The sequence below is a fragment of the Lepidothrix coronata genome, unplaced genomic scaffold (assembly GCF_001604755.1).
Source record: "Lepidothrix coronata isolate B3197 unplaced genomic scaffold, Lepidothrix_coronata-1.0 Scaffold27, whole genome shotgun sequence".
NCBI lineage: Eukaryota > Metazoa > Chordata > Aves > Passeriformes > Pipridae > Lepidothrix > Lepidothrix coronata.
In genome coordinates, this window is record NW_016690207.1 from 628,700 (window position 1) to 651,887 (window position 23,188).

Genomic DNA, 23,188 nt, shown 5'->3' on the forward strand with positions numbered 1-23,188 from the left:
TAGTCTCAATTTACTGTCTTCCTGAAACAAAAAAAAGTTACATCAGCTTTTACATTAAATAGAGAATCTGCTGGAAGCCAACTTGTATTGACGTGCTGGAAGAGATATTAGTCAAGAAACAGTGCAAACTGGACAGTGCATCTCGCTTCCCTGTCCGGGGACAGAGACCAACAGGTTGCACAAAATAAAGTTCTCAAGCGGTTGTAAGTGCGAACAAATATCCAAGTCAAACAACATGTTGGCTGCAGCTGGAATGACAAAGTTATGATTAGCAAATGGTTTGGATGGTTGCAATAGGAAACACAGACCGGTTAAAGTTTAGAGTGAGCTTTCAGGGAGTCCTGTTCAATCCCAGAGTCTTCTTTGAGCAGAAGGACTGCACACACCAGTGTTCCGAAGGGGAATAATCTTGTATTAAAGAGAGGAACGCCCCAACACAGGCACACTACTGCAGTGGTGTGGCAAAGGAGAGGAAAACTGTCACTGGTGCTTTGGTACCAAACCAGTGTACTCCTGTAAATCCATTGTGTCCCAGCCCCACTGCTGTCCCTCCTCACCCAGGAAGGAACATTCTGGCCCTACAGTGCTGCTGCTCGGACAACCCCTAACTTTAAGCTGGACTGGCTAACTTTGAACGTGCTTTCCTGAATCCCAGGTATGAGCCATCAGCTTCTGCTTTGCTTTCAAGAACAGCCACTCTTCCATGCCAGAGCAGGCAGACAGCACCCCAGGGATCAGCCCTCTGCCCCATGTCCTATAACAAAAAACATCTGTTCTCCTAAAATACTGACCAACAAGAAGTCTTTCATACATTCCTGACCTAACCAATGTTGAATAAAGCCAAAGAAAGGCTTTGCCATCACCAAAAATCACAGTTCTAGTCCCTTGCCATCGGTGTGCAGAGCAGCCACACGATCACCCCAGGCTAACGTCTGTAATTCAATATGGAAACTCGGTGATGAAGAATGGGCTGGTTTACCAGGTGTGGCAAAGCCAGGACATAGAAAGCACATAACTAAAGAGACTCAGCTCTACAGGAGACATTCTATCTTAAGAGCAAACCTTCTCTTCCTGACACCAGTCAAGAAGAGAACAAAATGTGCTGTTTGAGGAGAAGCCAAACAATGCCATGGCCTTCCAAAATCTCCATGTACACAAGCTCTCCAGAGGCCTACTTTATAGCTACAGAGGGTACCCAAGGGAAGAACCACCGGCCTCTACAAAGCTGCAAATTTCACTTTATTGGGATTTCTGTTTAGCACTGCCCACGATGAATGAAGACACCGACACACATTGTCTTGCGACACGACGGTGGAATCTGCCAGCAAAGACAACTCGGACGACACCCACGCTCCAGGCACTCACCACCTCATCAGGCAGTTACACAAGCACACACACACACTTATAAAATCACTGTGTGGAGGCAATCTGGGCAATATTTCCCTCAGTTACAAGCTCCATCGCTGAGCCTCCTCATTTTCTCAAATGGATTCTCTCCAACTTCAAACTGTTTGCAGAGCGTGACAGACCGGGCCCTTTAAACTCGGCCATAATTAGTCCACAGCCTCAAACAGAAACAGCACGATGGAGGAATATTAAAAGCCCGGCAGCAAAATTAAATTCCCCAAGTTGAATGCTGGAGCAGCAGTGCTGCAGCCTTGCGGAGGCATTTGGTGCTGAGGAACACACTGAGAATTACAGCAGCACATCCACAAAATAACAGCAAAAACACGCTGCTGCCTTTTAAATTTAAAAAGGCTTTAGCAAGTGTAGATATCTACTCAATATATTGCTTTTTAAATTGCTTTCTGAACTGAAACCAAAAGCCAATCTGATCCCTGACGCGTGGAACTCTTATTCTTCCCGATTTTCCAGACTACTTCACACGTGCTGACCAGGGGAGTTTGAATTCCTGCACGTTGCTGTCTTCGCAGCAGCCTGAGGGACCAGCCTGCAGTGCTGCAAATGGGATTCCTGCTTTGGTTCAGGTCCTCGGGGAGAGTGAAAAGCCCTACAAACCCCTTCCTGGAGTTCCCATGGAACTCACTTCTGCGGGACACCAGCAGAGACATCACATCCCACACCACGTCCACCCTCTCCCTCACCACGTGCTCCTCAGAAGGACGGACGGGGACAACCTTTGCATTCCAAAGCCCCCCCCAGCTTGGGCCTGCAACGTGCCCTGGAGACAGCTCGATTTGCAGAGCAGATGTTCCACAGAAACCATCACGATCTGCATGGACGGTGTGCGATCACAACAAAAGCAGTCTGAAATGAGCGCTGTGCTCCGGCCACCCTTCTGCATGTTTCTCCATACAGATTTGGGAAGATTTTGGTTTGATTTCAATCCCAGGCTTGCACAAGCCTCAGTCTCACGCTTCTGCCAAGCAAGATGATGGTTTGGGCACTGCTTATGCTGTGTCACTGTGGGTAAGGCCAGGTATGACAGTACCTGTCTACTACTAGCTGGATGTGGGCCCCAAAAGACTGAATTTTATTTCCTTTTATTTCCTGTCCCAGACCTGTCAGCTCTGCCTTTAGCCCCTTTAATGCGGGCACATTCTGGATGAAAATGTCAGAAGAGCAGAGAATCATCTTTAAATGAACTTGACATTTTACCAGGGACAGGCAGAAGCTTCAACGTAAAGTGAAAGTTAAATAATAAATAATTTGGGGGAACAAATCCCTGGGCTGCGTCCCTGCACGGTGGTATCAAGCACCTGAACATGTCACAACCCGACAGCAGACCAGGAAAGCTGACAGCAAACTGGGAGCCCCGGCAGCTCCTGCCTATGTGCTCATCTCCCTTTGCAGGGTGGGCACTGCAGACCCCCGGAAAGGTGGGAGGCTATGGAAGAGTCCAGACCACCAGGCTGAAGCTGACCACCATCATCCATCTCTGATCTGACTGGGGAGCAAATGTGTTTCTCTTTTACAATTAAATTCCATGTCCCCACCTGCAGCACTCTCACAAGGACCAAGCTTAAGAGCTGATATCCCAACTCAGCATCAATTCCCAGCTCGCTGGCTCCTGCACACCTCCAAACCAAACAGAGCTTGCTACTGCTTGTACAAATGCTCAGCCTCAGGAAGGAACTCAGAGTGCTTACACAGCACAGGCTCGGTGCTTTCCAGATGTGTTCACTGGAGAGACTGGAGCATCTCCGGGAATTCTCAAGCTAAAACCACTGCCCACAATGTTACGGCCCCCTGAAAGACATAAACACACACTACTCCAAGGGGTCAGTGGGGTTAAAGATACACTCTAACCTGACATTCCAGGGAGGACACTGGGAGCCCCCAGCTTGTTGCTAATGCTGCTGCAAAGGATGGAGAGCAGGGGCTTTGCAGGGTCAGCAGCACCCACTGCACAGCTGGAAACACTGGCAACCTGCACACGTGTCACACCCCCAGGTCTACACCAAAAGTGCTGCCAGGACATCTGTGTGATCCACCTGCAGAGAAAGCACAGGAAATGCAAATCTGCACCTGCAAATGGTGCCGTGGATCCCAGGAGGTGGATGTGCCAGGTGGGCCAGGTGGCAGCGAGGGGGCTGGGAAAGGCAGGCAAACGCTTCGTGCCGTGCTCCGAGATGAGGACTGGGCTGTGATTAAGGACCTTTATCTCCCAGGAAACAACAGCTGTCCAAGCCCAGCATTTCAAGGAGCGACTCCAGGGTAATTCAAATGATGCCGTTTGCTCTGCTGTATCGTATTGTACATCTTAATGAAGAAAGCCACAAGGACAATTTGAACTGATAAAAAAGGGCTCGGCAGTGATAACGGCTGAAACACCAAAGGATGGCCGGAATATCAATGGCACTGGAGGATACATGGAAAAGATCAAGCTGTCATGCAGAAAATCTTTTCAAGCACCTACACTGAAGTGACAGAGGGAAAGCTCTAAAGGTCGCAGTGTTTGGAAACTTCACCACTGCTCAGCTTGTCCTTCGCTGAAGAAAGCATCAGGTCAGCTTTCCAAGAGCTCCCCCAGAACCTCCCTGCACCAATAAATCAAAAGGACAACTTCCAAGGGCAGAATTTTCTATGGGCACTTGCTAGAAACTGCTTCAGTGCAGTCTCTCCCTGTTTTACTAAATTAAAGCAAGACTGCTGCTTTTCGGAACTACTCCATGGCTTCAGGGGACATGAACTGGGCCAGGATTTTACTAGAACTAGGGGAAAAAAGGAAAAATAAAATAGATTTCAAGCCCCCCTTATCCTAAGGATCAGATTCCACCAGGCTGGCCCTATATGCCTGGATTGCCAGTGGTTCAGGGAACATCCTGTTGGCTCCCACTGCTCCTCTGTCACACAGGAAGAACAGTGCAGTGTTTGGGTGAGGATGGGAATTAAGGTATCAGCTGTCTCCTGAGGCTTTAAAAAGTGTTCTGACACTACTCTGCTATGTAATTCTAGAGATTATGTTAATTTGACCTCATTTTTTCCAGTTACAAAGTCTCTTAACTACTGAAGGGCAGAAGTCGGTGCCACTCCGCTCTGCCTGGGTGCTGGCTGGAGAAGACACACATACACATCTCTGCATGATGGAGGGAGGTGAAGTGTTGGCTGCTCTGTGTGGGAAAAGCATACTGAACTCACAGGCAGAGGATGGGAAGACACACATCAAGAAGATTCAGTGACAGGGAAGAAAAAAACAACTTCTCTTATCAGCATTAATCTTCTTCCGGCATATCGCAAGCAGGAACTGCTGGAATCAGGGAGCAATATCACATTTTCATTACATTTCCAGCCTGCTCAGCAGTTCAGAGCCAACACAGAAAGGCATCAAGGAGGCGATGGAGCCACACTGGGTTCTGCCAACAGAGTCTGAGATCCTCCACCACTGCAAACAAAGGTGAGAGAATGACGTCGGACAGCCCCGCGCTCCTGACCCCGGGGGACCTCTGTCAGGCTGATGACACAGCCACTTCCAACTGCAAGAACCGCCACCACCCTCCCCTTCTCATTTTCAATAAGAAAGACCTGGAAAACTACCACAGAGGAGAGCCCTACCGAACATCCACAGACCAGCTGTAGCACTTGCAGCACGAGAGCAAATCACCAAACCACTATTCGTTGTGAAAACCAACCGTGACTTGGAAGCCTGACACAGCAGGTGAGGGCAGGTGAGGACAGCGTGGGCTTGGGAAGGCAGTGCTGGAACAACCCCTAAAACCACAGGCTGATAACAACCCAGTTCCCAGGAAAAGGACAGTCGTTAACTTTTGCAGGCACAGAGATTAACTTAAGGGGTTATCCAAGCATCAAGACACACCGTTCCTTTTAGCCTTCCAAAATTCACTGAAAGCACGAGCAATTACCGTCAGACCAAAGAAACTTGTGTACACATCCACGAGCAGCGTGTGGAGACACACGGGCCGAGCTTCTCTGCAAAGGGCTCTTAGGGAGGCTCTGAGAAAGCTCCAACCTCCTCTGAAACGAAAGCTGGTTAAGGTCTAGAAATCAAAACCACGGAAAACAGGAGGGTGGTTCACGGCAGAGCGTCCCAAGCATCCAAAGTGGGGTGCCTGAGCTGGGTAAGCACCTGCAGGGAGGAAGCAGAGCGTGGCGAGGTCTGGCAGAGCGATGGTTGATGCCGGCGCGTGTTAAGGCACGTTGGGAGAGAGGCTTCGCCTGCGGGGCCCGGCTTGGGTGCAAAAAACCTCGAAAGGAAAGAAGCCACGAAACGCCCTGGGCAGGACGGTGAGAGTCAGCTGAGCGGCATCATAAAAGCAAATAAAACCTGAAGGCATTTACACAGGGGATGGTTTACAGCAACAGTAAACGTTGTGCCATTAGCTATTCAATGGTCCATCCTCACCTGCCGTTTGTCACCTCTGCCTCAAAAAAAAAAAAAAAACAAACCAAAACAACCCACAAGAAGTAGCAAGAAAAAGCAAAAGCAGCGGTTGGAACAGGAAAGGTCAGAGAAATGACAATGTGAATGGTTACAAATAAATCAGAAAGGTTTTCCTGATGAGTGAGGAGTCTGGTGAGGAGGTATGAGAATGTGTCAGAGAGAGGTGTCATGATCTTGCTGGTTGTTTTTATTCATCTTTTCTCGCAAGACAGGGAAAAATCTCACAAGCTGAAAGGCAGCTCCTCAAAAAGAGGCCAATGGACGGCGCTCACTCAATAAAAACAACTGGTGGAATTCCCTTTTCTGGGAGAGTGAGGGAGAGGCTTATCACAGAGAGAGACCAACACCCTGGCATGAGAAAAAACATCTCGAGTCACATCAGGCGAATTAAACTGCTGAAGATCAAACTTTCTGCTATAAATTGCTCAGAAATTGATACTGATGGGGTGGAGGCTGAAACGACTGCCCGTGTTAAGTGAGCTCTAAGGCTGTTTGCATCCTGCATGTGAAGTACCCACTGAATTAATACTGGTAACTGAATTAATCACTCTTCCTGCCATGACAATTCCCGCATTTCAGAAACACCCAGGGCAAGGACCGTCCGACACTCGAGCTGCCAGACCAGGGCCTGTGCCATGGGCGTGTTTGAGGGGGAAAAAATATTGCAATGGTTTGTTGTTTTTCCCCAGGCTTCATGCTCTGCTTATATACATAAAAGACAATAAACATTCAGGACATTTCCAATGGTTATGAAGGTACCGTACCTGTGATGGTGGTAGGGATGGTGGTGGTAGTGGTGGTGGTTGTTGTGGGAGGAGGGATAGTTGTGGGGGGATCTGGATAAAATATAAAAAGGAAAATAATAAAAAAGCAAATTAAGAAAAAAAACAAGCAGAACACAACAGTGGTCAATCGTGATCAGAGGAAAACAAGGACGCTAAGAAGCCCCGGCAGCTGCAGGGGACAGGGGGGTCAGATTCTCCACCTGCAGGGACAGTGGGGGCAGATTCTCCACCGCTGTGCTTGGGAGCTGTGCCCACGTCTGCTCCGGCTGGAGAACCTGGCCCCAACCTCTCCCCCTTTCTGCCTTCTACAGTGCTAAAAAAAATAAATAAAACCCAGCATAAATTAGTCAATGAGAGAGAGAAATGGAATGGGAGAGGCATAAGGAAAATAAACTGCACGCTTTCCACAACAAAAAGAACAGTTTGCACATACAAGGAGAGACACGGTGGTGCTTTGGTGGTTGTCTACGGATACATTTGCAAATTCAGGTGGGAGGGTTGTGTGAGGGGCCCTGCTGTGCTTCATAGCCTAAACATTAACAGCACATGAACAGATCTCACTGTCTTCCCAGGGCCGTGAACCCCACTGCTCTTCCTCTATGAACACAGGGCAGCAGGATGTTAAAAACTACTTCAAAGATGGGAACGAATGCAGAGAAATGACAACATCATCATTGAATACCTATGTCCAGGTATGAGGAATTCCACCAAGGTCTTTTAATTAAAAAAAAGTCAATATTTTTCTGACAATATCAGTTGCACACTCTTGTTTTTGCTACTAGGGCATCGTTAATGAGATGTTTCTCTCTGTGACCATTTCTCAGACGGACCGGACCTGTTGAGATTCAAACCCTGCTGCTCTTTATGGTATTGATGTTACATACAGGGGCACATCCTCATCAAAACTATCGGGCAGGAGAAGGTAGATGTGAGAAGATGTAAAAGAAAAAATATGTATCAATGCCTAGATGATCAAACTGAATGTGCTAAGTAGTCAGGAAGACTTTGAACTATGGATTCATTCGGCAATAATAGAGCATGAAACCTTTCATGGGCTTTTGATTTTAGGTTTCCTCCGTAGCACGTCAGCTATTCCTCACTAATACATCTGCTACTCTTTTATCTCCGAGTGAGCTCTCTCAGATCCCCTAATTAAGATATCTGAACTTTAATTATATGCTACTTCTTTATTATATTTCACCCAGCTTCCCGAAAGTTAAGGAATGTCACCTCAGAGCTCGCTGTGTTATGAGCTGTCACTGTCCTTCCCTACATCCCAAGGACCCCAGCCCTTGTGCTTATGGCAGGGCGCTTCTCGCTCGCTCCTGATCCATACAGCAACTCGGGAGTGGTGGGGACCCTCACAGCTAAGGCACAGTGGGACTGAGGGAAGAGCCCCTGGACACACACTCACCGGCACGGGACAGGCTGTGCCGAGGGCTCTTCCTCCATAAAAGTAAAATAACAAGCTGGTGTGCTAATGGTGCTGAAAGTTTCTATCAAATGTGTCTGCCCACAGGGAGGAAAAGCATGAATTTTAGACATAAACACGCCTTCAGCATGTGTGATGTGTTTAGACATCCCCACCCCACGTGGGCAGCTGCGAAGGCGTTGGGCACAGCTCAGCAGTGGCTGCTGGAAGCCGCTTGCATTTCAAACCACTGACCTGCAGAGGTGTCCCTTTGGAATAGGACTACCTGAACCCTGACCCTCCTGGAGCTGTGCCAGACCCTGTTCTGTGACACCCTGGGCGTAGAGTGTCTGTAACTCCACAGTTCCACACTAAGGTGACTTGGGGAGCTCTGCACGGACGAGCGGCCAGAGCTGGCCCTGGTGAGGCACATCCTCCCCCTGACACTCACACAGCACCCACAGAGACGTGGCTGCACAGACACAGAGCCCAGTGCTTCTGTGGAATTTGCTGCTGGAGGTGGGGAAGGGAGCCAAAGGCTGGAGGCATAGGTGCTCCATCACTGGGTGGGGTGAGACCAGCACGCTGAACTTCCCTCAGCAGCAGCTCGAGCTGGGCTCTGTGCCAGGAGGCTTCAGCTGATGACCACAGCCCAACCACTCCCTCCCCCACTTCGGATTTCTTCCTTTTAAATTAAGGGTTAAAAGGATTCCTTATGCTGTCCAGAGTGCCAGATCCTACCGGGATGCTCCCAAACATGCAGGAACCAGAGGTGATGGAGAGCTAAACCCTTCTCTGCCCATGAGCAGCCCTCTCCTATGCAGCCAACACATCTGCCAGAAGCCTGAGCTACAGCCCATAGGTCTCCATCCCCTGGGAACTTGCATCTCCTTCAAAGTAATGCTGTCTTGGGTCTCCTCCCGTGGATTTAATCCCAAGAGGGAGCAGCCCTGAGGAAGTCCTGTGCTGTGTATTCTTGCCCCCATCCAAAGTGCAGAGTAATTACCACATGCAAGAGTTACCACAAGCTCTAAACTCCAGGTCAGTAACCTGGGGAGGTTCATCCAGCCCTCCCTTGGCCTAGGACGGGTATGTAGAACTACATAAGGAGGGAAACCTCCTGCCCCACAGCTGCTTTATGGCTGCAGCTTTCATGGCTTTCATCTCACGGGGGACTGCCTGTGCCCTATTCCAACTGCTTTCCTCTCTGCAACACTGCTTGTTTCTTTAAACACTGATGTAAACAAGGGGTTTTTTTTATATATTGTGAGCATGTAAATTATCAATCATAAATGCATATCTGACAATTTTGTAAATTGGAGTCCTGTGGAGTGAGAGACGCTAGAAAAATTACCCGTATGATGGGGCACCTGAGTTTTATGTCAGCTGAAAGCTGTTGCTGTGGTATTATCTCAAGTCTTTGGGCAAGTTTTTAAGACTGGGCTTAAAACTGGCATTTGGAGAGGTGTAGGAGGTTCTCTACTGTTTGACTTGATCAGAGCAACTACTAGAGAGCCTGGACTGCAGAGCTTCAGGCGGCTGCTGCTTAGAACAAACTTCAAAGTTACTGTCCCATCTGAGTGGAACTGTAGCATTGTTCAGGTTGGAAAAGACCTTTAAGATCATGAAGTCCAACACCCACCACGAGCTCAGCCCAGCCACACACAACCACTCTTAACAGAGAAAGTTTAAATATGTAGCCTAAGGGAACAGCTCATCATTAAAGTAGGGAATTGCTCTGTGAGTGCCTCCTGAATCTCCATTCCATGCAGTGCCTCGTGGCAGGAGCACGAGGTTTACAGCAATGCCAAAGTAACGCAGAGGAACCGAAGAATTAAAGCAGGTACTTAATAGCACTTTAAAAGATGCTGAGGCATGTTTTAGTGGCTGCCCAGCTGCACAGACAGGCTTAAGGCACCTCATTCTTCCAGTTTATTTACTGGTTTGTAATTGTCTGGGAACGCTGGCTGATTCCTCAGTAATTTAAATTGCTAATGGAAGGCTCAGAACCCTCTGGACCATTGCTCAAGCCACTGGAAGCATTACCAAAAGGACAAGGAATTATTGGAGAAGTCCTAGAACTGCACAGCTCTTGCCATGCCCCTGCTCTGGCTTTTCCTTCTCCCTGACAGCAGAGGTGTGCCAGGGCCAGCCCCGAGGGCGGCTCCGAAGGAGGGAGGTCCCGGAGCCGGGACAGGCTCTGAGCCCCCACAGCACCCCCAGGGGTTCCCAGCCCTGCCCCAGCCCGGCACAGCGTCGGGGCGTCAGGAGCTGCCTGCAAACCTGGCATCAAGCAAACGTTAAGTTCTGTCACAGCTTTCCGAGCAGGGCATGTTGCAATCACGTGTAAACGAGTCTAGAAGAACGGTGGTTTTTCTCACGTACCGTATACAAACAGCATGTAATCCGCATGTGATTTCCCCACCGCGTTGGAAGCCTCACAGCGGTATGTACCATTATCTGTTTTGTTTAGGTTACTAATGAGAAGGTTTGAACCAGACACTACAACGTGTTGAGGCATCTCATCATCTACTCTTAACCACCTCATGTCCGTAGGCCTACAGAGGAGGGAGAAAAAGAAACAGTCACATTACTATTTTCCTATGGTCAAGATGGCATCTTCAATAGTTCATCCACAGACAGAAAGCCCAAACCAAGAAAAACTGTAAAGAAACAACACATACTTTTTTGCACTACTCAAGCCCAGATGTTGTCGGGCTTCCTCAATTTAAATTTATTTTAACCCAACAGGAAACTGTATCCAGACCTTAAATTTTCTGAAAACACTAATGCAAGCAGGAAGAAAGTTCATTAGTGGTTAATCATTCGCTTACTCAGCAAACCTGAAAGCTCTGAGGCTACAGACTGTGTGCATCCACGGGGTGCTCTGAGGGCAGAGCTGGACAGCAGAACAAGTACCATTTTGTCACATTTGAACCCTTCCACGAGTGCTGTGATGGACCTGGTAACGCCAGTGGGGGAGTCCCAGCCCTCCTCCTCTCCCCCAACCCCCCTGGCAGCCCCTTCCTGCACCCCCAGGCAGATGGAACCCATGTAAGCAGTGGGCCTGCATTGTTCAGGGAATGAAATGAGCCTCGTTTGTTAGAGCTGGTAAAGAACACAAGTGCTGAGGGGCTTGAGGGGGGTCTTTTTGGTTCCTGGGGTTTTTTTTAAAGTTGTTATTATTATGTCTTTAAGCAGCAGTAAGGGGACAGATCAGCTCTTCCCCAGAAAGAAAAATCCAGCATCCTTCAGGCCACTCAACAGTGAGCTCTTAAAGGGGAGTTTCCTGCAGCACAACATCTCTCAGCCCACCTGGCTCCGAGGGTGCCAAGTGGGACCTCATGCTGCCAAAGGTATCCTACAGCTTGGGCTTTTCCCAGGGTCCAAAGGATAGGTGACTCCCATGACACAGAAGCTCTTGAAGCTTCAACATCCCAGCCATGCTACTGGATGGGTCCAGCACCGAGCAAACCTGTCTCAGCATCATCTGACTGGTTCTGGACACAGGCCCTGCCCTTCAACCCTGAGACTAGCTCAGCTGGTTAGAGCATGGTGCTAATAATGCCAAGGTTGTGAGTCTGATCCCTGTACAGGCCATTCACTTAAAAGCTGGACTGCATGATCTTTGTGGGTTCTTTCCAACTCAGAATATTCTGTGATTCTAATTTCTTTGCTGCTGCACCATTGGCACAAGAGCCACGGTGTGGGCAGCAGAGGCTCCCGAGAGAGCCCAAATGCAGTTTAACCTCAATATGGGTGGGAAGGGTTTGGATGCTCCTGGCTATGGATTTCAAAAGGCTCTTTGCACTGCAGAGTCCCCAGGTTTCCCAGTTGGTACACGATGCAGCAGCCCCTGCTCAGAGCTGTGTTTCCCTGGATGCCCCCCACAAGTGACCATTTCAGCATCCTCCCCCTTTTGTCATAGTCTTGGGGGGTTGTGTCTAATACCTGTATTAATGCCAAATAGAAATTTCTCCTCTCTGGTCTTTTTTTCCTGAGCTTCCCTCCGCCAACATTTACGTTGCCAAATTTTGCAGAGAAGTTATTTTATTTAACTGGAGAAACCTCCCCCTTCCTCTGAAACCTCTGTAAAAGATTTCATTAAATCTCTTTGTCTTAAAAACACGAAGCTAAACCCAGCCCATTATTTTACTGTATATTTTCTTAGCTTTGAGAGACCCAGATGAAGTGACCTAGAGAAGCCAATTCCCAGCACATCACCAGCATCACATAACGTGCTGCAGAGGCTGCTGGGGAGATGTGTCTGTCCTATTTAACATGGGAATGTCTTACTCATAGCCTGGAAGAAAAAAGTGTAGAGAAGCCTGTTCATGAGATTCCCAGTTGATAGCAAATGGGAGGCACTGCAGGTACCCACGGGAGCAGGAATGCAAAGGGGCTTGGCAGGCTCTGAGCAGGGAATAGCTATTAAATGGAATTCAGCAGGGACGTGCCAGTCTCTGATGGACAGGGAAGGAAGTGGCCTTGTGCCAAACAAAAGAAACTGGGAAGTGGGAATCAAGAAAATACTGTGGGAATCAAGAAAATACTGTGGGAGGGGAGGCAGGCTACCAGGGAGGATAAGGGCAGCCTGAGCCTCCTTGGTGCTGGGCGCTCACCCTGCCTGTGTGGCCGAGCTGGGTGGGGTCCAGCTCCCTATGCCTGCTGTGATGCCCCAGCTCTGGGCACACTACCAAGGAGGCACTGACAGATCCCAGGGATGTTTGCAGAAATCTTATGGACATGATGAAAATAAAGAAGGATAGTAAATAATTGACAGCCATAAATCCAAGTGGAAGAGAAAGTATTTTAAAAAAAATAAAGGCGACAAAACTTAAATTAGAACAGCAATGAAAGTGTGGGAGAAAATCTACCCTCCCTTGCCAGGATTTTTCTGATGCATGAATTTCTTCAACTGCCTAAGAAAGCCTCAAGGGCTTGGCAAGAAGAGGAGAGAGAATAAAACTTGAGTTCCATAAAAACCACACAGGGCACCAAAAGGGAGGAAAACCATCACACAGTCAGTACAAGCAGAAGGACGGACTGCCTTACCTGAGGATCCATCCCACTTCCCCAAGGGCTCAGTGCTGTGGTGACCTCCACGGGCCTCAGCAGCAGCCTCTGACCTCGCTTTTGCAGATTAACTGAACCCAAGATTAATTGCAGATTAATGCCACCCAAGCCATTCCCTGGGGGAAGAGGTGTCCAGTTGGGAGCCTCTCCCTTCTGCACTCGAGGGCTGCTGGGCAGTGGCCGGGAAGAACTCTCCTAGGAGCTCTTCAATTGGGAATCCCTTGGCCATTAGGTACACAGGAATAAATGCAAATAAACCCAGATGTCTTTAGCGCACAGCAGATGCTCAGGTGCAGGAAGTGTCTCTCCTTCACTCTGGGACATTGTCTTTGCAGCAGAGAATGGCAACAGCGGGGACGATGACGCCCCGTCATTGCCGGCCACCCCGAACCATCCCGGGGAAGGGTCCAACTTACTGTGGCTTTCCAAAGGCTGTGCATGTCAGCTCCAGCGGCTCCCCTTCTCTCGTCAGGCCTTGCAAGGGGTAATTCTGAGAAACCCGCACTTGAGGCTTATCTGCAGGACACAAAACATCGCTCTGTGAGCCCTCGGTCACGCCGGGGCCGCCGCCGCTCCCCCTCACCCGCTCCGTGCCGGCAGCAGGAGAAGGTGAAGCTGGCGGCGCCTCGGATCCCACCACGGCACTTCCCAGGAAAGACATTTTGCTGCACACTTTATCTGTGAACTCGCTCAAGCTAAAAGGAACTCGTTTGCCTTCACGCTGAGGTGAAGCCGGAGAGACCCGCGGTGCCCGGAACTGACAGGTTTTGTGGTGTATCGGCGGTTCTGGCACCACAGCACCCGGAGCCCACGGGTGTGAACATGCTGGGCTGGACAAGAGATGCTTGTTAGATACACAAACAGAGCCACAGCCACTGCTGCCTTTGCGTAAACAACAGGATGTTGTATTTTGTCCAGACGAAGCTCCTCTAAATCCTACAACAAACAGAGAATTAAAGCATGGATAGTTAGGGAGCCAATTCAAAAACACTTTAGTAAGACCCTGCAGGAAAAAAAAAAGAGCCAAACCGCAAACCTAGAGTCCACAATTAAAAAATTCATTACCTCCCACAACTGAAACAGAGATTAAAAATGCAATCTGAGCTGTAGCTAAAACGTTATCAGCGCAGGAAATCAATTCAAGGCTACAAGTGCCATTAAGCCATAGATATTTTTCAGGAATTTACTCAACTGTAAGGAACAAAGGAAGGCAAAAAATCAGTATGCATAAAGGTTGAAACCATTTAAATGTTTCTATTTCCTTTGAGAGTAACTGCTACCCAAAATATTGGCTGGCTGCATTTTATTAACTGTGTTTAACTCATTAACATGCCTCCTATGGAATAATAGAGATTAGGAAAAAAACCCTGCGTGTCAGGATTTAACCAATTTAAACTCTCATAATTTTCAGTAATGGAATAAGCTACACGAGTAAATCCTCTCCCGAGATGACTCCACCACAACATTTCATCAACTAATCCCCGTTACAGATGCTCCTCGCAGCTCTGGAACTGGGGTGTCCCTGCGGGCTGGGGGGGTGTCACCAGCCCCGAGGCCAAGTCCCAATCCCACGGGAAACGGGGCAGCCTTGGCATGCTGGAAAGTGTGCTCCAGCCCTGGCAGGGATGTGGCAGCAGCACTGCACAAGGAGCACGGGAGGACGAGTCCAGCCCAGCGTTACGCAGCTGGTAAATCACCCGCTGCATCCCCAGCGCCGCGCTCGGGCTCAGCCACTCCCGTCCACAATTCCCACCCCCGGCCATCTGCTCCCCTCTCACGATGTGCTTTGCGGCAGCACCACGAGCCCATGCCAGGAGCACGGATACTGTTATATTCATGCTGTGGAAGGAGCAGGAAACCTCCCAGTTTACCCAGCACATAGGGAATGCAGCTGAGGAAGCTCTGTGCTTGCCTTTGCCGTTTGCCTCTCCTGCTGCTCCCATCCCCTTTCCATTAGCTAAGTTTTAGTATTTCTAATGAGTTGTTTACCACTGACAATTACTTATGGAAATCAGGAGGAATACACTGTACTCCTTGCTGTATGAAGAAGGAACTGCCAACTCTGTGAGCTCCCACCAAGCCAGGTGAGCCCTTCCACTGCCACTTTCCAGCCCCAGAGGCTTCATTAAACCAACAGTGGCAGTGATGTGGACCTGTCCCATTTGTATCTGGGCAACATCAAGGTGTCACTTGTAACAGAAATCTGGGTCTGTCAGCACATATACCCACACTGGTGAAGCCAAGAGCTTCCCAACAGTTATCACAGCAAACATCTCTCCCAAGCAGGGACTTGCCAGCACAGCAGGAATTACAGCAGGCACTTAGGAAAACATTTCCCGAGCCTGAAGGACTCAGAGGGATGGGTGGGCACTCTGGAGGGATGGGTGGGCACTCTGGAGGACCAGCTGGCATTAGGCTCATTGCATGCAAAAAAAAAGAAATTTCACCCACCAATCTGGAGGGGTGGTGGTGTCTTTCTTCCCTTTGTTTAAGGACGTGCCTTTCGACAATCTTAAATTCTACTTCCACTGCTCACACCCTGCCTCGCACGAAGCGAGTGTATTTCCCTCGGATTATGGACTCGGAGAGCAGCTCTGTGAAATGCCGAGCGCTGTGGGACCCCCAGCCCGGCTCCTGCGCGGGGCTGTGACATTTACAGCGCACACGGGCAGAGCCCTGATGGTTCCAAAGCCTGGACCAGCCGTTTGCCACCGCTCTGTTAAAAGGGCCCCGTTCCAGCAGCAACATCTGTGGCTGCATAACGTGGGGCGACGACTGTCTCGGGTTGTGACACAGGATGCAAGGCAAGAAGTGGCAGTTTTTAACACCAAGTGCATTCCAGCAGCCCGAAATCTTCAACTTGGAACTTCATCACACCACACCGCTGGATTACTACATAAAAATAAACACTTGCATCTATGCACCCAAGCCCCTGTGTGCTCCACGGCAGCCAATTAGACCCAACAACTCACAGCTATTTCCTACTATGCCTCTTTCTAGAGGCTTAAAAGAAACCAGCCTTGTAATTTAATAAGGCACCTTTATTAAGCTAAATTCATTCAAAAGCTCAGAGTGATATACAAGGTTAAATACCAGTCATCTAAAGGTTACGCTGTAGCAGCAACCAATTTGAAAAACTTATTACAAAGCCTTTCTGCATTTGATGAGATTTCTTGCACAACAGGAGAGGTGTGTGCCTGAGCATCGGGGACCACTGGGGAATGTAACACCCCCCCAGAGGGACCATGCACCCCAAAATCCTCCTTCTCCCCTCAGGATGCCACTGGCCACCCCAGGCTGCACCCACTGCCTTTCACAGCTTTCAAGCTCCATGGTCGGGAATTTACCAAACCACTCCAGTTATTCTGCATTTGTCCCAGTTCTTCCATTTTTAGCTGCTCACCCCATTTCTGCACCATCAGCAAAGATTATTAACAGCGACTTTTTAAGAACTTCAAATACTTCAACTGAACAGCATCAGGCCAAGCACCCAGGCCCCTGAGTTCCCTCTAAAAATACCAGCATTGCTGATTACTCCCTAATGACTATCCTTTGAGATCTGCCAGTTAGTGATTTCTTAATCCATTTAAACATGTGCTTCATCGATAATGCTTAGATGTCATTAATCAGCCGAGATAAAACGTTACACTGAGTTTGGGCCCTTACAAAAGCCTAAGCCTATTATTTCCACCCGTTTCCTTTCATCAGGCCAACCCACGATCTTGTAGGTAGGTGAGCTCACCGCCCCCAAGCCTGGCAGCAGGAGGATTTGGCAAAGCTGGCTCCTCGTGTGCCTGGGGTACCACGGTGCTCCGGCTGGCACAGCCACGGGACCCTCGCTGACCACCAGACAATGTGCTCCCTGCTGAGGTTGAACACAGCCAAAAAAAGGCTTCTTCCCAAGTGCTGCTTTGGGGAACCAACACACAGTGTCTTCAGCAGTGCCAGACCCTGGCCAACAGAGAAACCTGCAACAAGGACTCTGTCAGGGATTCAGAGGAACAGGCTCTGGCCTGCACTGAGAGATGAGGTGCCGGGTCCAACTTTAAAATCTGTTTTCTGACCCATGTACGAATTGCTGACGCGCCTCTTGGCAAACCCGGTGCCAGATGGCATCCCTGGGAGCACCATCCGCGGGCCAAGCCGTGTTCCTGCCCACTGGAGGTAATTCCAGCCCCAGCATTTCCCAGATAATGCTTTACACATCTCCCTTCAGGTGGGCCCTGCTTTGTCCAGCTCCTCATCCCTGCTCTGTTCTGTGCCCAAGGGAGCTACTCAAAAACCTGACTTCTGTAAGTCTCTGACCTCACCCAGGGCAGAGCAGGAGGAATGTGGTCTTCAATGCTGAAAGAAATCAGCAAAGTTAAGACTGATCTGCAGGTGTAAACACGACGGCCACCTCTATTCCAAATTCCAGCGGGGATGCTCATCAGGAATGCGCCCTGCGTCAGAGCCAGCCCAGCCCGGCAATCCCCTGCCTGCTCCTCACCTCTGACAAGGACGAGAGGCTGCACTGCTGATTTTCAGCCAAAATACAGAAATCTATTCAGTAAATAGATCCCGTGTTTAAAATAAGGAACGAGCACAGGACTGGCAGGTCACAACTTGTCTGGAAGAGCCTGTCAGCCCCAAACACGACTCTGCAAAATTCACCCTCAACAAAAGCAATTTAATCACTTTGCTTGTCGCGGGAAAAGGAATGCCAGAGCCCGACAGGCATTTTGGGGATAAACACTTCTCTTTTAAATATTTAAGCACATGCTGCTGCTTAATGCCTGCGAATGGCAGAGCCCTGTCCGCCCCACACGCTCCACGCTCCCAACAACATTCCTCCGAGAAAACCTTATTAATGAGCTCGCAAACGAGCACCCAACTGGGAAATGTCACAAACAAGAGTGGCTAATGCCCCAGAAAATCAAATAACTGAACACTCGGCTGATTGTGGTGCTTTTCATATTCACTAAAAGAAAAAAAAAAAAGTAGCTTTAAATCAAAGTTTTCTGAAGGGGTCAACACCTCACCGAACAAAACAACTCATTTATTCACTTTTAGCGATCTCCAGATGATAAATTACATTGATGTTAATCACTTCACTGCATACTATGCAATTAATATTTGCTCTGGATGGAAATGTAAGGATTACTGGAGATGAGGCAGCAAATGTATGCGGCCGATTTTAAACATAATTGGGCACAAAAAGTTCTTCCATTGCAACAGCAGAGGCTGTAACAGACTCCATCAGGGCAGACTTTAAAAGTACATGTGTAAATATTATAAAAATGAATGCATGATTAATTATAACTTCAGAAAAGCACAAAAAGCCAACCCAGAGAAAAGGCCAAATCAAGGCTTTGACACTCACTTCCAGCACCACGTAATGAGAGAAGGAAACGCACTGCAAGGGCTCAACTCTCCCAGAATATCTGGTTCCATTCAATTCCTTAATGATATTTTAATGCATTTTGTTGCTTCATTTCCTTTCTAAAATTACACCCAACACACTGGTCTCCCATCGCTCACTGACAGATCTGAGCCACAAAAAGAGAGTGACTGCAGCCAGAACTGGGGATGTTTCCACACCAGTGCCACAGGGCTGTGGCTGTTCATCAGCCATGGAAGTGTTATGGCCACTGCAAATACACACCACCCTTGGTCACACCCTGTTCTCTTTCGAGGAGTGTTACCAGGAGGGTTTCACGCACATTATGGTGCATGTTTGCAGAGCCTTCTTAACAATAACACACCCTACATCCACGTGGAAACATTTATCCTTAACTTCACCACAGGCCAGGCTGTGGCATGGGAGATAGGCAAGAAATGGCTTAGTCAATGAGTGGGGTGAGTTAATACCCAGTACTGCTGTTTTCTGCTTTTTTCTTGGAAAATAAATCCCACAACTTTTGAGTTGCACCTTAAAAAAAAAATCTCTCTCTACTCTGAAATTTAGTCAGACAAAAAATACCTCATTATCTGAGCAGGCTCCATCCATCATCCTCCTGTTCTTCCCCAACACATTTCATGCTCCACTTGGATACATTAAGTGTAGAGAAATACGATGTCTACCTAGAAAAGCATTTTCCTGTGCCCTGCTGATGTTCTGAAGGGGTGGATCTGCTGTGCCTGTGGGGGGGCAGGCAGGATTTGTGGGGAGGGGATGTCAGAGCAGAGAGCTGAACACACAGCCCAGCTAACTGACCTGAGTGATGCCACTCCAGCTGCAAGAAAGGCAGCAACATCCACACAGGATGAGCAAGGAATTCCAGCTGCCACTGCTGCAGAGACCTGGCAGCTGGGTGCCTGCAAGGTAACGTCCTGCTCAGTGGAAGGGCATGGACAGCAGCTGGAGGAGCATCCTCTGCTTGGACTGCACATCCCACACCTAAAAAGCAGCTGAGAATGGATAAGTTAGGCCTGGTTGTAGGAGCCCCAGTTCTCCCAGGGGCTGAGCCCAGCTCCATGGGAACACTGATGGGGATGCCTGTCCACGAGAACAAGAAGCTCCTCCTCCAGCCACACTCTCCCACTGGCCTGTGCACCATTATCTTGAGCCAGGAAAAGCTCAAGGGTAAGAGTTTGCTCTGAAACTGCCTTGTCTTCAAGTTGAGGCCCCTCAGCAGGTATGAGATGCAGGTGTCTGGCTGTGCTCCAGCACGGCGAGTCCCAGAGCCGTTAATTGCCGGGAGCCGCCAGGTCACGACGTGTGACACGTTCCTGGGCTGGGGCTGTTCCGCAGCATCTGCTGCTGCCACGGCAGGAACGGGCCGGGCTAACGGGGTCAGCTCCCAATATCTGAACATAATTGCTTTGAACAGGCTCAGAGTGTAATTCAGAACATAAAACCAAACCCGTCTGAACACCCTGCTCGTCTCTGTTCCCTTCTGAGGAGGCTCCATTGCCTCATTTCCCCAGACAGCTCTGGAACAGCCCAAGGGGATGATAAAAATCGGTGCTAAAGGCAGAAACCTGTGCATGGGATGCAGCAGGACCTCCAGTGTGGGAGCTGAAGGCTGCAGGTGTCTGTAAGACACCCAAAGAACTGTGCTTTAGGGGTGCTTTGCCTGAATTGCACAGGGAAGCCCCTAAGGCTGCAAACCAAAGTGGCCAAGGAGGGATTTATCTGAGGAAGAAGAGAAAAAATACTTTTTTTTTTTTTTTTCAAAAACTGCTGCCCTCTTCTATGCCACCAAACCATCATGATTTCAGAGGAAATCCTTCCTTGCTTCTGAAGGAAGCCTCAAGGTTGTCTGATGCCCTTTCAACCCGGAGAGGTTCCAGTCCCTCCGCAGAACAGGGCAGATGGGATTTTTTGCTCTTCCCCGTTAAGTATTTGATCAAGCCTCACAAAGGTGCTAATGTATTATTAAAGCTAATGGAGCTCTACAAGAAATGTTAATGGACATTAAGTTTGCATAAATGAATTACACATTAGCACAGTCACAAGAAATCTCGTATCTGCCAATTTAGGCAGTATCTGATCATTCCTGTTTTCCTCATTACAGGAACATTACTTCCCGCTAGTTTTGGAGATATGAGAATTGTAACCAAGATGTTCATAATGAAACTACATAATGAAGCAGATGAAATAAATTAATACAAAACTTCCTCTTCTCCTTTCAATGTGAGGTAGTTGAAGGGAACCTACAAAAACAAGAACTTTGAATCATCCCAGCCCCCAGTGTTCCAAGCACCTAGTCCTGCTGCAGGGACTGTCCCACTTTGCTTTTGGGAGCTGTTTTGGAGCAGAGGGGCACGTGTACATAGCTCCAACATTTCCACTAACTGGAAGTCCAGCACAGTTATATTTGGGACCACAGGTATTTCCAGGTACCTGCTCAGAAACCCTGTTACTGTCATGTACAGTGGAGCAGCTCCTAAGGGAAGGGAAATGCATTATTAACACTGAACATGCAGGAAGCAGCACAAGTTGGCCTCAGTCAGTGCTGCTACTGCAGATTCCACAGAATTCCAGTCACTCTGTTGTACAAAACCTGTCGGTGCCGGATGTTCACAGTGCACAACACTGAGTTTCTTTTGCACAGTACCCAGTTTTTGCCAGTAAACTCACCACGGTGGCCAGTCGCTTTGAAGTGGGAGCAGAGAAACACTTTTCAAAGAGATAAGTAGGTTGCTAGAAGAAAAATACTCAGATTTAATCTGTTCTGACAATTATAAAGCACAGCCAGGAACCTTTGATGCAAATTCTACGTACAGAGAGTTATTTCTTCAGAGAATGAAGGTAAGTATTTATGGTATCACAGAGGGCTGGGAAAGTCGTGGCTTTGCTCATGAAGTGGTACCCAACAGTTTGGTTTCTATTCTAAATAACACGATATAATCCTCACGGACGCCGGAATTTTATCACGTAGTGAACGATTCCTGAACTCCCAAGTGAGCAATTTTATACATTAAGAGAATTAAAGGTTCTGCTACTCACACATGACTTCCAGGTAGCGCTGTGTCTGCAAGTCTTTGACCGCAGGGTGATCCACCAGGCAGATGACAGGGACCCCGTCGTCCTCCCGCCCCACCTTCAGCAGGAGCTGGCTGGTCACCGTGTACATGTCAGACCACTGCTCCACCTCCGACTTGCCTGAAGGAGGGGACAGAGAGAGCTGGAGTGATGACAGGATGGAGCACCTGCTGCAGTCAGGCCAACTCCCTCCTGTCCACGTTCCCTTTGGACACCCATCCCATCCTCCTCTCCATCAGGTTCTGGCCAGTTAAAGTCCACAGGATGTTACTGCAATGATTAACAATCCCCTTACACCGTCCCAAAATCCCCACACTCTTAAACAAATGAGCTACAAATCCCCCCCATTCCAACAATTAGCTACCAAAGTGATTGAACAGATTAAATTAATTAAAAGTAGTATTGCTAGGCAGGAGCATTTGCAGTGCTCTGTCTGAGGGAGGGAAAGGCAGTGCAGTGGGAGGGCAGCCCAGCTCCGGACCGGCTGCCCGAGGGATGCCAGCACAGAAACGAGCAGGATGACAACACGAGACAAGACAGGAGAAAAGGGATTTTTCCAGGAACTCAGCAAGCAGCCACTGACAGCACAGCTCTGCTCCAGTTTCAATGCTCTGATCTGTGCCTTTTTATTTAAGAATTCACAGGCAAAACACTAAGAGTTACTTCTGTAGCAGAGCTCTTCCAGACACCAAATATTTCTGTATAATATATGAGAGTGAAACAGGGGACAGACACAGACACACCCTGATATTTGGAGGAAAGGCTTTCCCATGGGCAAAGCCACAGTTCCTGTGATTCATAACCCACAGCCAAGTGTCTCAGTCTCCCTAATTCTGTTAAAAAATAAAATATCTGAAGACTCAGCAGGGTGAGCTGGGATTGCATGAAGCTCAGCCCTCTTCCTAGAGAACAGAAAGCTGGGATTCAACTGCCAACATGAGAAAACTCAATCAAGAAGTTGGACAGGCCAGGTACAAAGGGACAAACACTTTGCCCTGCCATCCCCCAGGATGGGAAAGGGAACCAGAATGGGATCATTAACACCCTGCACACCACAGTACAGGGACTCAGCAGGGCACCACTTTGTGTGGCAGCAGGTTTGCCTGCTTGGATGCTCAGAAGTGTTGGGCCTAAAGAGAGGATTCTATCCTGCCCTTGCAGGGGGGTGGGTTTGAAGTAATGAGTCTGGACTTCTCCGGAGAGCCCATCAGTGTCTCAGACTGGGTAAAGCACAAAGGTGTTGTCAACCAAGCTCACATCTACATGCAGACTTAAACTAACAGCATGTCACATGCAATCAGAGTCAGTGACTTGAATGTGCAAGTACCAGGAGCAACCAGACTTCAGGGAGTCGGAGAAACCCATCTTGGATGAATATTCAACTGAACACGGGGAAAACGCTCTATAAACAAGGGAGCTAGACGTGAAGGTGAATTGCAAATCCTTACAGCCCAAAGCGCAGACCATCCCTCTCAGACCTAAAACAGGGCACAAAGCTACACAAGCCACACAGAAATGAATTCAGTGCACAGCTCTGGGCTCCTCAAGGTCACCTGCAGTTACAGCAGGACTCCAGAACCCGG

The 23,188-nt window shown here is 48.7% G+C and overlaps 2 protein-coding genes across 2 annotated transcripts in view; both read right to left on the reverse strand.

The window, feature by feature from the left end:
- CADM1 (cell adhesion molecule 1) overlaps positions 1-23,188 on the reverse strand; it is a 51,723-nt gene that overhangs the window by 17,906 nt on the left and 10,629 nt on the right. The window contains exons 5-8 of the mRNA XM_017809638.1: positions 21,570-21,725; positions 13,552-13,651; positions 10,445-10,617; positions 6,628-6,699 (exon numbers count right to left, since the gene is read on the reverse strand). Coding sequence (XP_017665127.1) covers positions 6,628-6,699; positions 10,445-10,617; positions 13,552-13,651; positions 21,570-21,725 — 501 coding nt within the window. The remainder of the gene's footprint in view (positions 1-6,627; positions 6,700-10,444; positions 10,618-13,551; positions 13,652-21,569; positions 21,726-23,188) is intronic.
- LOC108494783 lies at positions 15,803-20,230 on the reverse strand. Its single transcript, XM_017809639.1, has 2 exons — positions 19,332-20,230; positions 15,803-17,103 (listed from the first exon to the last, which is right to left on the reverse strand). The coding sequence occupies exons 1-2, from the start codon at positions 20,104-20,106 to the stop codon at positions 16,874-16,876; spliced, it is 1,005 nt and encodes a 334-aa protein (XP_017665128.1). The 5' UTR covers positions 20,107-20,230; the 3' UTR covers positions 15,803-16,873.